Below are 14,861 nucleotides of genomic sequence, written 5' to 3'. Positions count from 1 at the left end.
TTCTACCCCTTTAAATAATTACATTCTCTTTTCTTACAAGTTTTAGTTGCCACATTCAGCAGATATTTTATCTTTTACATCACTGATTAAATTAAGAGGCAAATTGATGTAAGGGCTCTTACTGCTCTTGATTGTCAGTAATTTGGGTACTTACTAAGTGGTTCAAAGTGTATTTAATTAAATATATAGTGCTTCACATTCTATAGTCAGTGAAACATGCAGCATTTACGTCATCTTAATTTTTAAGTCTGATTATTTCTACTGTAGTTCAAGAAGAGTTTTATAGGCTGTAAGCATAATTTCCTCATTCTGAAAGAATGATTAACCACTAATTATACTGAAAAAGTCTTCTTCTTGCCCATCTTTGTAATTAGAAAAATGAGTTTGCCCTTGCAGAGCATTCTGTCCCTGCTTGTTCCTAATGAAAATGCTATGTCCCCACTCACTATTTCAGAGGTTAAGACTGCTGATCAAAACAGGGGGCAGATACTCAGTGCTGAAGATGAATCTGGAGTTTAGGCTTGGAGCTACACCACATGCTGCTCTGAGCCCCCCATTTTTCCTTCTTTCTTCCCCAAATTAAAAACTTATCCTAACCATCAGCCACTTTTTTCTTATCTTCCAAAACTGTCGGGAAGATGCAGCCACATAAGCAAAGCTAGCCATAATGCAGGATACGACATAAAACTCTTCATTTTGACAAAGCATGAGTTTATCGCACTTTCCCCTCTCCAAGAACTTTAGGAAAGTTACAATCACCTTCCCCATGAATCCTTTGGCTGTAACTACCAGGCATGGGGAGGAGATGTAAATGGTGAAAACAAACCTCATGATGTTTCTTTGCTTTTAGTGAGGAAGAAAGAGACATGCAGCACATCCAAAGGCATGACTGGGCCAGGCCCATTTTAAACCAGGAAGGTAAATTCTGGCATCTATTTTTTTACTTTTTTTATTGAATTATTTATTTGGGAGTAAAACAAAGAGATCTTGGGCTCAACGGTGGTTTTTAAAAAAAAAAAAAAAAAAAAGTTGTTTCCTCTTCGATTTCTCAATTATAAAATAAAAGGATACATTGAGAGCGATCAAGACACTAGGATTCAGACACCCTTTCCAAAAGACAAGGGCCTCTTTCACCTTTAGTAAGAGGAATGTGGGGTTCGACATTTGCATAAATGAATGTAGAGTGACATTTCTCCAGCTGATTTCTCTGGAGATGAATTAACATCCTGAGGTTTATCTGTTTGTTTGGTAAGGTCACCTCTCGTGAATCAATGGAAAAACACGCGTACCTCTGGCCTTTCCATTCTTGGGATGAAATTGGTTAAAGATCCTATTTCAGAGTAGGAACCAACAGATTCACCTTCCCCTGTCCTATATTGTGTAAAGTCCCCAAGACCCAAGGAAAAAAAATGTATTTTTAGACAAACATATATATAGTTTATTGTTTGTAATTAAGAATGCTGTGTGTTAGTACAGGCATTTGGTGCACTTTGTACACCAATTGACAGGTTGTCTGTGCTTCCTCTCCATGCGTGTGCACTGAACTTCATGCTTGAAATTTAGGAGTGAGACTTCTCATTTTAAATCAGCTTGGTATGATACCATTTGGTACTTTGCACATCTATAAAATGAGAGGTTCCACGAGACTGGTTACAATGTTCTTTGAGAAAGAAAGCCTATTTATCTTCTGCAAAGTCAGTTAGACCTTGAGCTGCTTTTCTAAGAGCATTCTGTTTTTAGAAGCTCACCAAAAAGATAGTATCTTTTAATCTGCAACTCATATCCAGGTTAATAAAAATAAGCAAGGTATATAACATCCCAAGTGTACAAATTCCATGCAACTTATTACATATAGCCTTTTCATATTTTCATATCATATAGAGGGCACATAGTAAATCTATTCAATATTTAATTCTTACTTAAGAAACCACTTGTTTGTGAGAATCTGCCTTTTCTTTCCACAGCTCCCTTACTGTCTTGCCTGAAGGGGTACAAACCTATTTACAACACAAACTTCAGAAGCTAATACAAAACACCCCACAAAAGACACTGCTGTAAAGGGTAACAGAAACAGTTACAAAACAAACAAAGCAGTCATACTAACAGTATTTTCAAAAAGCAGCAGCATTTATTATGAGATTATGTTACATGACAAAATAAAAGCATTTTATAAATCACCTAGTGATTTAGGAATTCTATTTAGCTTTTTCCTCCTCTTTTAAGACTGGAATGTGTTTTTGTTAAAAACAAATGTTTAAAAACATGATTCAAGAATGGATGAATACAATAAGGAAAAAGGAAACCTGGCATTAAATGAAGACATTCCAGCAAAATTCAAAAGCAGAGAATTTGCTATGCTTGAAAATTTAAATATGTCCTACTTAAATTCCGACAGTAAAATTTTGGTAAAACAAGAACAAACCCTTAAAACGGAACAATACAATCCTTTTTCTTTCTTATAATATCACATCAAAGTTACACAAAAGACCCCAGTGATCACTAGGGAATGTGCCACAGTCTAGTTTTTCTAATCCGATTAAGTCCATACTTCGTGGAACAATATTTCCTCCTTCTGCTGCAGGTCGAATGTAAACACGATCAAACCGCAATTTGCATTTACTCGCTATGCCCAGATTAGTGTTGGAGCTTGTGTCCCAGGTATAGCGGCAGTGTTGAGGTTTACCCAAAAACTCCCACATATCCATGACGTTGTTAGGTAAGCCACCTAGCTTAGTAACCTGAAGGGAGAAAATAGAACTATGTTGTCAAAATATCATTTTTTTTCCCTGCAAAACATCAGTTGTGAAAAACAAATATATGAGAGGCATTTCTAAATTCTGGTATTTCTCAGTAGACTCTACAGCGTGACCAATTTCTGTCATACTTTCTACATCCAAAATATACTACAACACAAGTGCTTGTTTCTGAAATTTTGAGGTATGGGGAGTCATGTTCTCTGAAACAAGGTCATTCCAGCTCGCTGCAATAGAATTTCTCTATTAGGGAAGGATGAAACCCTCACCTTTACTAATAATGTACAATTTTCACTTTCAGATCAGCAGCCAAACACGGCTTCTCATCTTGAGTATCTCCATGACAGAGGATGAATTTTCAAATCCCAAAACCTTTCACCAGAGCACCCTCTTCAATTATTTTATTAGCATTAACTCTCTGAAAATCAGAGTCAAACAAATAAAGATCATGATCTCAAAATCAGAATATGCTTTGAAATTTGAAACTTCATTAACTACCCCTGCAGCTACTCAGAAATACATATTGAGAATTCAGCATTTTGTGCTACAGCTGTAACAAAAGCCTCAGCATAGCAATATCTCAGCTTCTTACTCTTAAAACATGACTAAGCAAAAAAGCATGACTAAGAAGTTGCAGATCTCTGCTGTGTAGTTCATTTTCCATAAAGACAACAGAAAAGTCTGAGAAGATATTGCCAAAACACCTTAGAATAACCAGGTTGCTTATCTCTAATTACCTCACTGTCTCTGAGGTTTGTATCCCCTCCAAATATAACAGTGGTGGACTCAGACTCCTCCTGCATTTTTTTTAGCACTATTTGCAGTTGCTTCACACGCTCCTTGGAATGGTCTTTAGTGCTCTCCAGATGAGAAGTCATAAGGCAAAGTTCATTACCAGATATGCTCACCTGTGCATGAAACAAAAGAGCAGTGTTACTTTCCACACCATGATATGAAGTTCAAAGACAAAAAGTAATCACAAAGTAAATTACTGAATGACAGAGTGGTTAATACTAATTTTAAATTGGAGAAAAATTACTTATAGGAGGATAGTAGGCTTCCAGATCGTTTCCAGAAGTTATAAGACTGGAAAACAAAGCACGAGCAGTAACTTAATGATTTAATTTTGCTAGCATCAAATGCAACACAGCTGATATGTTTGAGTAAGGCCAGACCAGCCTTTCCTGTGATTTTTTTTTTGTTTTGCAGACATGCAGCTGCAGGACGTAATGACTGACTCACATGCACAACCAAAAGGTTCCTCATCATGGACGTTGTTGGAAAACCTATTATCTCTTGTTTTAGTAATTTCACTCTTGATTTCTTCAACAGAATGACAGTGAAATAGCCATCTATATTACCTAAAGAGGAACAGGGAAAGAAAAGGTCAAAGTTATCTTCTGATGTAGCATGAAGTTAAAGATCTTAATTAGATCTCCTTACTATGATCTGGGAGAATAATTTGTAAGGTATACACAATCATTACTTAAAAGTTTCTTAATGTGGGTATGAATTTTTCAGATTTTTTAATCCAAATGTGTAACAAACTACTTATCTATAGCACTTCCTTTTGCTAATCTTGCTATCAGTCCTTCAAAATGCAGAAAAAATACAAAGGAAACCACCAGTCAAGCGAGCTTTTCGTTGGGATAATTTGCATCAAACGACATGCTGGTATCAAAACACAGGAAGTATTTTAAGTCCTTCCTTCTTCAGCTTCCTCTTTTCAGCTGCTACAAATGGTGCTTACTTTGTCTAGTTTCTGTCTTAAGAAATTGAGGCTTACTTCTTACCTGGAATAACAGTGTAACTGGCTACTCTACTCTGCAGAATACAAAGATACGGTAAGATGACCTCCTGTAAAAACACGACATCTGGACTGTATCTGAAATCAGCAAGACAAATTTTTAAATTAACTACTGAAAGGTAGTATTGTTACACTCTGATGTCAGACAGAACAGGGTCAGGGATTTCAGGTGCATTTTTTCCTCATCTTCCTACATATTTTGAGATCTCATTTAAAAGAAAAAAAAAAAGGAAGAAAAAACCTTATCCACTGTATTTAGTAGCACATAAATATACCACCAATGTTGAAGGCATGAAACAATGATTATTACAGATACAGTACTGACATGGTAATAAAATGCATGACTTATGTATGTCTTGATCTTCATCCAGTTTCACCAGCGCCAAGCTCCTTCATTCCTTAGAGCTGTGCCATCAATAACAGTTCATGTGGGGTAGCAGTTCTGAAAGGACTTAGGCATTTAGATGCAACTTCACAGCTGTCCCTGACAATTTTTGCTACAATGCTGCTCTAAGCAGATGAAGGACAAACCTAAGGCCTTATTTACAGAAGAAGAATAAAGTCACCTCAGATTAATAAAAATGAAGTGAAATTTGATTTAGTTAAGGGTTTTCTGCTGGATTTAGAAGAATACATTTTGTTTAAATCAGTTTAATTAACATTGATAAATTACTGTATGAAGATACACCACTTTACGTAATTATTAAATTGCTCATAAATATATTAATGTGAAGCTTCCAGTGATGCAAGTATAACAGGTGATCACAGATTCTACTGCTTTTATCTCAATTTGCACATTGCTATTTTGTATAGACAAGTAACAGTAATGGCAAGAGAGCCATTTTTCAAATAACAAAACAAACAAAAAACCTTACTGACCTTTCAAATGGCTTGCTCTAGAATTAAGTTACTCATATTACTGGAATAAAACAATCAAGTTAAGTTACTCATATTACTGGAATAAAACAATCAAGTTTCTTCCAGTTTCATCCTCTTTTTGCGTATGTGTGGGAAGTATGAAATATGCTCTTGATGTGGGAGTGCATCTTGATGTAAACAATATTGTTCATTACAAAAAGATTTTTAAAGTAGTTCTCACACTACCTCTAACCCCTGAAATGCTGTGCAAGTTCAGACCTCTTCCAACTAGTATTATCAACTTTTGTTCAGCTATTTAGGATTTGTAAGGGTACTGCATTACTGAATCTAATTTTAATATAATTTGGGCATGAAGACTTTTGTGAAGTATCTAAAATGAGAAGCTCACTTTCTGCTTTAAAGCTGGGTAAACAATACAACAAAGACGAAGCTATGCTTACAATGCCAGGTAAGAACAGACGCCTCTAGCTCGCTCTTGTAGATTTCTGGAGTCCAGCCCATCAATGTTCCAGGTTATCAGTGAGAAGCTGCTGTCATCATCTTGTTGCCTTGAGTCTGCACCAGCGTCGCTGACATTACTAGTAGTAGCATCTGCTGTGAGGTCAATACTAAAAAGATAGTCACATGTTTGTCAACATGCATAATACTGTTCTTCCTGCAACTACCTCTCATGTCTTTGAAAGTACAATGGTTTACATGCATTACAACTTACAGGTGGCTATCTAAAACATTCCCAACAAATAGGTTAACATACATTGAACTCTTACTGTAATTTAGAAGCACAGTAACTAAACATACGGATCTCAATCACACAGAGCTTTACGATATAGGAGAATTAAGGGCGTCTTCTTCCTCCTCCTCATAGACACAAAGTAACATTTACCATTCTGATTTAAGTTATCCAATGGCAACCAATGTAATCCAATGAACTTGAGCAATTCAACTCTTTCGCCCTGCCAGAGGCAGTCTGTGTATATTAGTTATGTAAACACTCTCCATTATATTAGAAACAAAGAAATGCTGCCATGACTTGCTTTTATGCGCCCATCTTCATAACCAGGTAAAATTTTTGAGTCCCCCTTGGGCAGACATGTGCAAACTCACTCTGACAAACTGACAATCATTTTCTCTGGGAATATTCACCCCCAAATCCCACCTCAAAAACACAGGGCCCTATCTACCCTGTTGACTTGATAAAGACTGAATAGCACTGTCACATTATGAGTGCCTAATCTAGCCACTGCTTGGGGATCACGTCACCAAAGGGAACCCGACTCCTCCGAAGTGCGGCCCAATGTGAATTCCTTCAGTAAAGGGAGAATCTAAAACAACGTATGTTCAATAGGATAGCTAAGACTATTTTGGCAAAGTTGGGATACTGGAGCTTTGTTTTTAAACACAGAATTTATATGCTTACATGGAAATAAGGCCTTGAAACAAAACTTATCTATTCCCTAGAGAGTAGCATTGTGTTTTTTTTTATTTCATGCTGAACAAACAACCTAAGACTCCACTGCCATACGCATAACGTAAACAGAACACAAAAAGGAAAGCATACAAAGGAGAGGGAGCTAAGGGCTATTTAGATAGGTTATCTTTCAAAATTTTCATGGTCCCATTTTATATTCATACAGTAACCTGAATAACAATGAGATGAAGTACCAAAGTCTGCTTGGACTCCAAGAGGTGTGGAAAAAGCAAGTGAAGCAGTTCCCCACCCACTTAATACTCACTAGGGTATTCAGTATGGGATGGGAGGAGGCATTTTCTGTTAGAAAAATGAAAAACAGGAATCCTAGAGAAAATGAAATTGCCTAGTACTGACACCAGCAATAGTGTTCCATTATCAAATACATAACTTTAACCTGTTCTTCTATATCAGCTTGGTTATCACTGCTTATGAGCAGCAGTGCAGAGGTCGTGCTAGAGGCAGTGCAGATAGACCAGCTACTACAGCTCCTCTCTAGCAGCTAAAAAAACACCTTTTTTTCACTCCTACGTGCCTCACCTCCTCAAGGCCAACACACCAAGCACCTGTCTGTAGGTGATAGGCCCCGCAAGCCCCCTTTTACCTTATAGTATACCACAACTCAGCCTCCAGGATTCTCCCAAGACCAGACCTGAAAGTTTTGCAGTCATTACCCTGGAACACTTCTGTAAGTCAGAAGTTTTAAGCTGCCAATACCAAAGGCAAGATGGTTGGGCAAGGGCTTGCTTAAAGCCCACCGGGAAGGCCCAACACTGGGCAGCAAAATGCGAGCAGGTCTGAAACTGAGCAGGTCCCTTGCCTCCAAGGCCTCCATCACCTCCTTCTGACACATCCTGTGTGCCCCAGCTGAAGGCAGAAGCTGCAGGGCAAAGCCAGAAGGAAGAAGAAAAAAAAAATAGACCCATACAATTTCATACAGACGTGTTCTGACTCGGTGTGGACCGCCTAGCATTAACGTTTAGGAGGCCTGCTTTTTTCATATATACCGCTCTACGAAGGAAAAACAAGCATGCTGTTACCAAACACAGCTTACTCATACCAACAAAGCCCTCTGGGGCTCTTCTACCTAACGTGGATGTACAAAACAAACAAACCTCCAGAAACCAGCTTCCTTCGCGCCTCATCCCAGCAAGCCCTATGGGTGTGCTGCGGGGCAGTCGGTCTGTGAGAGGCACTGGGGGGGGCTTTGACCCTGACTTCTGCAGGGTGTGCATGCAGGGGGCGATGCGATTTATGGAAATATAACCACGGGCACCACGGGACGAGCCGGGCACCGCATCTTGGGGTCGGGCATCTTGGGGTCGGGCACTCACCAGCCCCCCGGGTCCATGCGTGGCGGCGGCTCCCTGCCTCCCTCGTCCTTGTCCTCCAGCGGCTGCTCGAAGTAGGCGTTCAGCGCCCTCTGAAGCACAGGGGCAGAGCTGAGTTAGGGCTCCCAGCTCCACCCAACCCACCCCGTCCCACCCCATCCCATCCCATCCCGTCCCCCTGGTACCTCCAGGTGCCAGTCGTGGTCGCCCAGGGCTCCGCACGCCGCCGCCGCGCTGCAGCCCGTGATGGCGGCGAACTGGGCGCTCAGCGCCTTCCTCCGCTCCGTCTCCTCCGTCTCCATCGCGGTCCCCTCTTCCCCTGCCGCCGCAGCCGCCACCTCCATGGCTTCGGCCGGGCACAACGGGGCGGGACGGGGCTGGCGGAAGGGGCTGGAGCCGTTCCGGGCCGGGGACAAGAGGCGGTGGCGAGGGGCAGCATGCCGGGCGGCACGGGCTTGGCGGCGGAGGGCTTGCGGGAAGCCATGAGGTACATGGTGGAGTCGCAGGGCTTCGACAGGGTGCTCCGCAAGGTACGGCGCTGCGAGGGGGCGAGGCCAGGGCGTTTCTCCCTTCGCAATAACCCAGCGCCATGATCACCTTCAGGGCTGGGAGACTGCGGGGTAAAACGTGCTCGGAAGGAGAAAGGAGCCCGTGCTGACAGCCCCTCCTCGAAGCCAGGCTGGAGGTACCAGGCACGGCTTGCTGTGGAGGAGTGTGGCTGAGCGGTGTAGCTCCCGTGTAACGCTACCTAATGATCCCAAAAACCGAGCTCAAGGGACATTGCCGTGCCTTCTGGGGTCGTGCCACCTCTGGGTTGTGTAGGGCTTTCCCGTGAGGCACTCTGAGGATCCTCGCTAAATTTTGCAGCGCCGGGATCCTGCTTCTGGTGCCCTGATTTCTCTTTGTTTACATACCCGTGACGTGCAGAGATGAAGTAAATATATCTAAAAAATACAGCCACTTCAAAATTTATGTTTTTCCTGACAGCTCTGTGATCCCACACATTTAAAGAAAGCAGCTATTAGACATACGGGTCATACATAAGAGTCATTACAAGAGTCCTTTAGTTACAGAGTCTAATCAGTCCTTAGTGACCTCTTCACCCTGGTAGCTTTGCTCACCTTTCACCTTAAAATCTCACTGTGTGGAGAACGAATGCAGTAGTTTGGGTTGAAAAGGTAACTTTTTGAAGGAAGTGAGCCTTGGGAGGCGGGCTGCTTACCTTGCTTTGGAATGCATTTTGACTTTTTCCACAATCCTCTTCTAGAAATAGGATAGTAGGAATGCAATCCTAATAAAAGTAAAAGTTTTGCTCTGATTTAAAGTATCTGCTGCTGCACTGGGAGATAACACGAAACCTTTCTTGCCATAACTACAATATGACTTGACATTTTTCCTATTCTGAAGAAGACATATTTTAGGCTGAAACTTTCCAGGTTTAGCATCAGACCAAGTTTCTGGTTTAATTCCAGTGAAGTATCTACATAAGACTTAACGTCTATGGGTTTTGAAGCTCGTTTTCCAAAGTAGTGCATCACAGTTGTGGCTGGAAGCCAGAGCAGTGTACCTCTCACTGAGACATGTGGGAGGACAGCACGGGGGGCTTTGAGAAGTACCAACAGTAGCTCTAGCTGTGTAAATGTTCAAATACCAAACTATTTCTGACAAGGGGAGAAGGCAGCAAGTGTTAGATCAGAGCAGTGGCAGAGAGCAGATGCTTTCCTTGCCTTGCTGCTGGATTGGAGCACTCTCTAAAGGCAGTGGAAGCCTTCTGCTCCCAGCGTCAAGCATCAGCAAAAGACCCTTATCACAAATTCTGTCTGAAATATAGGCCTCCGGTTACTGCTTTACAGCGTGGCTGACCTTGGGATCTTCATTGGTCAGGGTGTTGTTTTCATACTAGGGTGCTGCCTCAGCAATGTCCCATCTACTTAATTCCTTTTTTTTTTTTCCATTTGAAGTTGGACTGAGTACTCCATTACCATTTATCTTGGTAGCAATTCTTTACAAATTTCGCAAAAACTTTGTTCTGCCAGAAAGGGATTTTAGCTGGAATTGAGATTTTATACATTAAACATAATAAAATACGTTATTTTATAATAACATTTATAAAATACATAATAACATTTATAAAATACATAATGAAAGACGTTATACATAAACAGTAGTGAAACAGGAGACATTTCAGTCTTAATTTCTTTTAAGATCATAGAGAATAAGTCAGTCTGCTTGATATGGTATGGAAACATTTAAGTTTAAAAAAAATCCCCACACAGAATTTGGTGTTAAAAAATTAGAAAAAAATGTAGGAATTATAATAAACACATCCACATTTCACTTGTGGCAGTCTAGAGGTACTTCAAAGTATTAGCTGCAAGAGTAAATATATAAATACATATATAGTACCTATCCCAGTTCTGCACATGCCTTCAGATTTTAAATATAGTACTAATAGCTGAAGCAACTTGAATAAAATAACTGGAAATACTGAAATGTAGTAACTTCTTGGTCTCAGAAATCCAGCTTTTGCTGATAACATGAGGAAGCACAGTACCACAGATGTACTGTAATTTTCTGTGTAACACCCTGGGCTAGAATAAAAGTGTATACGCAAGTCACGGTGCTGTAGTACGGTGTGACACAGCGTTGTATAATTCTGCCCAGGAATACAAATTTCAGTTCAGGGAGGCCAATCTGATTATCTTTTCCAGCGCTCCTTCCAAAGTACAGGTTTTTGCTGAGGTTGCTCTGGTATAAAGATTAATGAACTACTGTCGGTCATATTTCCATTTTCACAGCTAACAAATACACCTTCACAACTGTGGTACAAAGCAGTTTTGTGTTCCCTCTAATCTGGCTTTTCAGTAACAGATTAAAGGAAAAGAAAATTAAAGCAGAATGCTGTCTCCTAGGCAATTCCCGAGAGCATAGCAAGTGTTGAAGGTTTGTTAAATTGTCGGTTTAAATATTTATCTGTGCTAGAAATGCAAATTTTTCTAAGGAAGCAATCTTCTGGTCAAAATTTATGGAAACATATAATGTGACAGTTAAATTAGTACATTTTTCATCTTTCAATTTGTCTCACAAATCCAAAATTGAAACAGGATTTACTTTCAACTTGATTCAGGGCAGCATCTGGAGTTGTTACTGTTGTCAGTAAACTCTTAATTCCTCTTTTGTTTATACAGATAAAACTTCTTTCTGCAACCCCAGGAAAAGTTGTATGTGAATTGAAAGTAGAGGAGGAACATACCAACAGAGGTGGCACATTACACGGAGGTTTGACAGCCACGCTTGTGGATGTGGTATCAACAGCAGCGTTGCTGCACACGGAAAGAGCAGCACCAGGGGTCAGCGTGGACATGAACATCACGTAGGTATCATCCACAGTGTTTGCCAGAACATGCTAACTTCTCTTCCCCGACAAGGTTTTGACTCCATAACACTTCCCTTCTACGTTGTAGTACGGGCTTTAAAAAGGTGTTGCCTTTGGTTTCAGAAGTCTTGCTTTGAGAAATTATGTAGGGGGTGAGGGAGAGCGTATTTGACAATATTGCCAGGCTGCAAAATTTGAGTTGGAGTTTCCTAAGCTTTTATTTCCTGTGTGTTCAAGAGATGTTACTCACTCATTCACTGAATGTTAAAGGGACTTTAGGCAGTAAATTTTAGTTTTACACAACAAGCTCAACTTGTTTGCTTGTGAAGATATGTTAGAGTGTTCTCAAACAACAAAATGTAGGTCAAGCAGCTTTCTATAAACCTTTTTTATAGTATTAGTCCATTAAAGATTAAAACAAGAAACATTTTAGCCCTGTTCATATGGAGGGTAAATTACAGATTGAGTCAATTTCTCATGAGAGGAACATTCCTTTATTCTAGACCCATTGAAGACTGAGAATAGTTCTTCCTGTATTGCAGTTTTTAAAAAGTGCCTTTAAGAAAAAATCCCAAAACCTTCTTTGATCACAGTATTACAGCTTGTCAGCTTTGCTTCGTTACTTTCAGTGAAGGGACTGTGACTGCTTGGAACTGAAGTAATCCTACTTGGAATAACTAACACTGAGCATTAAAAATCTTGGAGAAGTAGCTCCTCATCAAAACTGTCTAAAATGTTAAAAGGGCGTGGGGAGTGATCTGTGTATCTTTACCAGATGTCGTCCTTTCCCCCCAGCACTTTATGATTTCGCCACTGGTAGGCTGGGACTGGAGCATCTACTTGAGCTTTCCATTGTCTCTGTGATGACCTGAAAATGACTGGAAATGGAAACTTGAAATGCTCATAAATTTTTTTTTGCCTTGCAGCAGCATGAGAGGCCCAGATTTTAATTACTTACCCTATCAAAAATGCCTACCCAATTATATAAGAGCTAAGATCTCAAGAAAATACCCTCTGTGGAGGTGATCCAAAATGATCGAGTAGCATAACAGTTAGGAAACATTATCTGGGTTAAACAAAGCTGTAGCTATTGCTTCAGACTGCTGCTTTCAATAAACAGTTGATGTTGGCTATCAGATATTGCTGTACTAGAAGATTTTTCCTTTTGGGGAAGGCTCTTTTTAAAAAGTTGTCATGAGGAAGCTATTTCAGTAATGGAAAGAACAGGGAGAAACGGGCTATTTACTTACTTATTTAAATCACAAGGGGATTAGCAGCCTCTGAGAATGAAAGAAGACTGAAACCCTGCCCCCTGCCAAGTAATGGGGCTTGTGCTACACCAGCCGTGGGCATGACTGACATACTTCTGACGTGGTGTCATGCATAAAAGTGATCTGGTTGATGAAGCACTTACACATTCTCCCGTGTAATTCTGACGTTTGAGTATTGTTCCCTTACCTCAGACCACATCCCTCCTGATCCTTTTCAGGCTTTTTGTGGTGGAATAATTTCTTACTCCCCGGAGAGAGTTGTCAGAGCACACCCACCCACTCACGTAATGAAAACAAAAAGTTGTGTAATGAATGGAAATAGAGTTAAACCAGGAAGGTTTGAAAGCCTCCCAAATTTCCGTGACTTTTCTCTGGCCAGGGTCTGAGAAGCAGTTAACTTACAATTAGGTTCCATACAGAAATGACCTTCTGGAGCATTTGTTCCAGAGACATCCTGCAGCTCAACCAGCCAGGCTGGCTTAGAAAGGCCATAGGAAGCCAGCAGTGGCTGGAATAGGACTTGGAGCTGAGCTTGTAACTGAGATCTTTGGTACCCTGTTGTTTCTGTTCCAAAAAGGGCTTTTCATCAGAACCAAGAGATGGGCTTCTTTCTATCCTCTGTTTTCAGGGAACTGTTGTACTGAACTACCACTGCAGTACTTAGGAGGGACTTTAGGACTTGAAGCAGCAGGGATTTTCAAGCAGGTAGTTAAAAGACGTGCCTATTACTTATTTTTGATAATTCCCTTCACAATAATCTGAAATGCAGGAATATTCTTGGATTTGTGCTCTGTACAGACTCTTACCCGTTCATTTTGTTCTTCATTGAAGATACACTTCAGCTGCTAAGATTGGAGAAGAGGTACTGATTACAGCTCAGATTTTGAAGCAAGGAAGAAATCTTGCATTTGCCACCGTGGATTTAACGAATAAGGCAACAGGGAAGTTAATTGCACAAGGCAGACATACAAAGTATCTAGGCAATTAATACAAGTGACTTCAAAAATAAGAATGTTGGATTAAGAATCCTGTATAGAATCATTTTCACATTTATGTAATAAGACATTATCTACACAATTTTGATCACCTATATGATGTGAGTTGTCTCTGTCTCACAATAAACGAACAAATTCATTACCATCAAAGTTGCTAAAAGCCTAAAATTAGTGCCTATTCAGGGATGAAGAATAGAACAAAATAACATGGAAATGCATCTGTGTGTGTGTTTTTCATGGGGGGCAAGGTAACAAAGAAAAAGGCTTTGGAAGAGCAGTGTGGTTTGCCAGCATGACCATGTAAAGAGATCTGTTTTCCTTTGACTGTGGTACAGTCAAAGCAGCTCTGTCTTCAGGCTGGTCACAAGCACATTTGAACAGTAGTAATGTATGCTTACAAAGTATTTGTTCTGTAGAATGGTGATGAAGAGTTCTGTAAGCATAACATGAGACCAGTTGGAAAGTGTAAAGCAAGGTAATACTGAATGTAATTCACTGATGTTGTAACAAATTCAAAAATATTCAATAAAGCTTTCTAAAACAACCTTCTTAAAGATTTTATTACCTCTTTGTGTTGAGTTAAAGCTTGTCGGGATGGAGTGGTTGAAGGAGGGTATAGTGCGACCCTCATACATCAATTCACCTGAAGAGTTTCTTCCTCCTCTCTGTGATTTCTGCATGTGAAAGTACAGCTACATCATCAGGGCTTCTCAACTCTACCTACCTAAAGTTCTGTCTACATTTGTTTGAAAATCAGGTGAGACTTAGAGGTGTGTGAAAATAAATTCTGAAGACTTTCTATCAGGCTAAAGTTGTAGATTGTCTGACTTGCACTGAATTTGGTAGAGCTAAGTTGCTGTTTCATCAGCTACACGTAAGACTTGTCTCTTCATGCAGTGTTATGAACAGGCTTAACTGCTTTTAAACATGACATGATCCTTGGCAAGGCTATCACACTACAAAAAAAAAAAATGCTACAGG

General features: G+C 40.2%; 2 protein-coding genes across 2 annotated transcripts; one reads left to right on the top strand and one right to left on the bottom strand.

Moving 5' to 3' along the window:
- Positions 1–2,127: 2,127 nt before the first annotated feature.
- TDP2 (tyrosyl-DNA phosphodiesterase 2) lies at positions 2,128–8,599 on the bottom strand. The gene is made up of 7 exons (XM_032182579.1): positions 8,424–8,599; positions 8,242–8,330; positions 5,880–6,047; positions 4,547–4,638; positions 3,996–4,114; positions 3,491–3,661; positions 2,128–2,738 (listed from the first exon to the last, which is right to left on the bottom strand). Exons 1-7 carry the CDS (start codon positions 8,580–8,582, stop codon positions 2,457–2,459), a joined length of 1,080 nt encoding a protein of 359 aa, XP_032038470.1. The 5' UTR covers positions 8,583–8,599; the 3' UTR covers positions 2,128–2,456.
- On the top strand, positions 8,598–14,428 carry ACOT13 (acyl-CoA thioesterase 13; the record flags this gene model as incomplete). The annotated part of the gene is made up of 3 exons (XM_032181115.1): positions 8,598–8,768; positions 11,427–11,611; positions 13,717–14,428. Coding segments are annotated over 3 exons (513 nt in total), but the record flags the coding sequence as incomplete, so codon positions are not given.
- Positions 14,429–14,861: the final 433 nt, after the last annotated feature.

The sequence above is a fragment of the Aythya fuligula genome, chromosome 2 (assembly GCF_009819795.1).
Source record: "Aythya fuligula isolate bAytFul2 chromosome 2, bAytFul2.pri, whole genome shotgun sequence".
Classification (NCBI taxonomy): Eukaryota; Metazoa; Chordata; class Aves; order Anseriformes; family Anatidae; genus Aythya; species Aythya fuligula.
This window is presented reverse-complemented; position numbering and strand designations above follow the sequence as displayed.

What these genes read in the sequence shown, in the direction of transcription:
- TDP2 (XM_032182579.1), bottom strand. Translation starts at nt 8,582, where the DNA reads ATGGAGGTGGCGGCTGCGGCGGCAGGGGAAGAGGGGACCGCGATGGAG. An exon ending in GTCTGTTCTTACCTGGCATT is followed by an intron (nt 4,639 to 5,879) that starts GTAAGCATAGCT and finishes TGCTGATTTCAG; the next exon opens with ATACAGTCCAGATGTCGTGT. An exon ending in GGAACCTTTTGGTTGTGCAT is followed by an intron (nt 3,662 to 3,995) that starts GTGAGTCAGTCA and finishes TTTCATGCACAG; the next exon opens with GTGAGCATATCTGGTAATGA.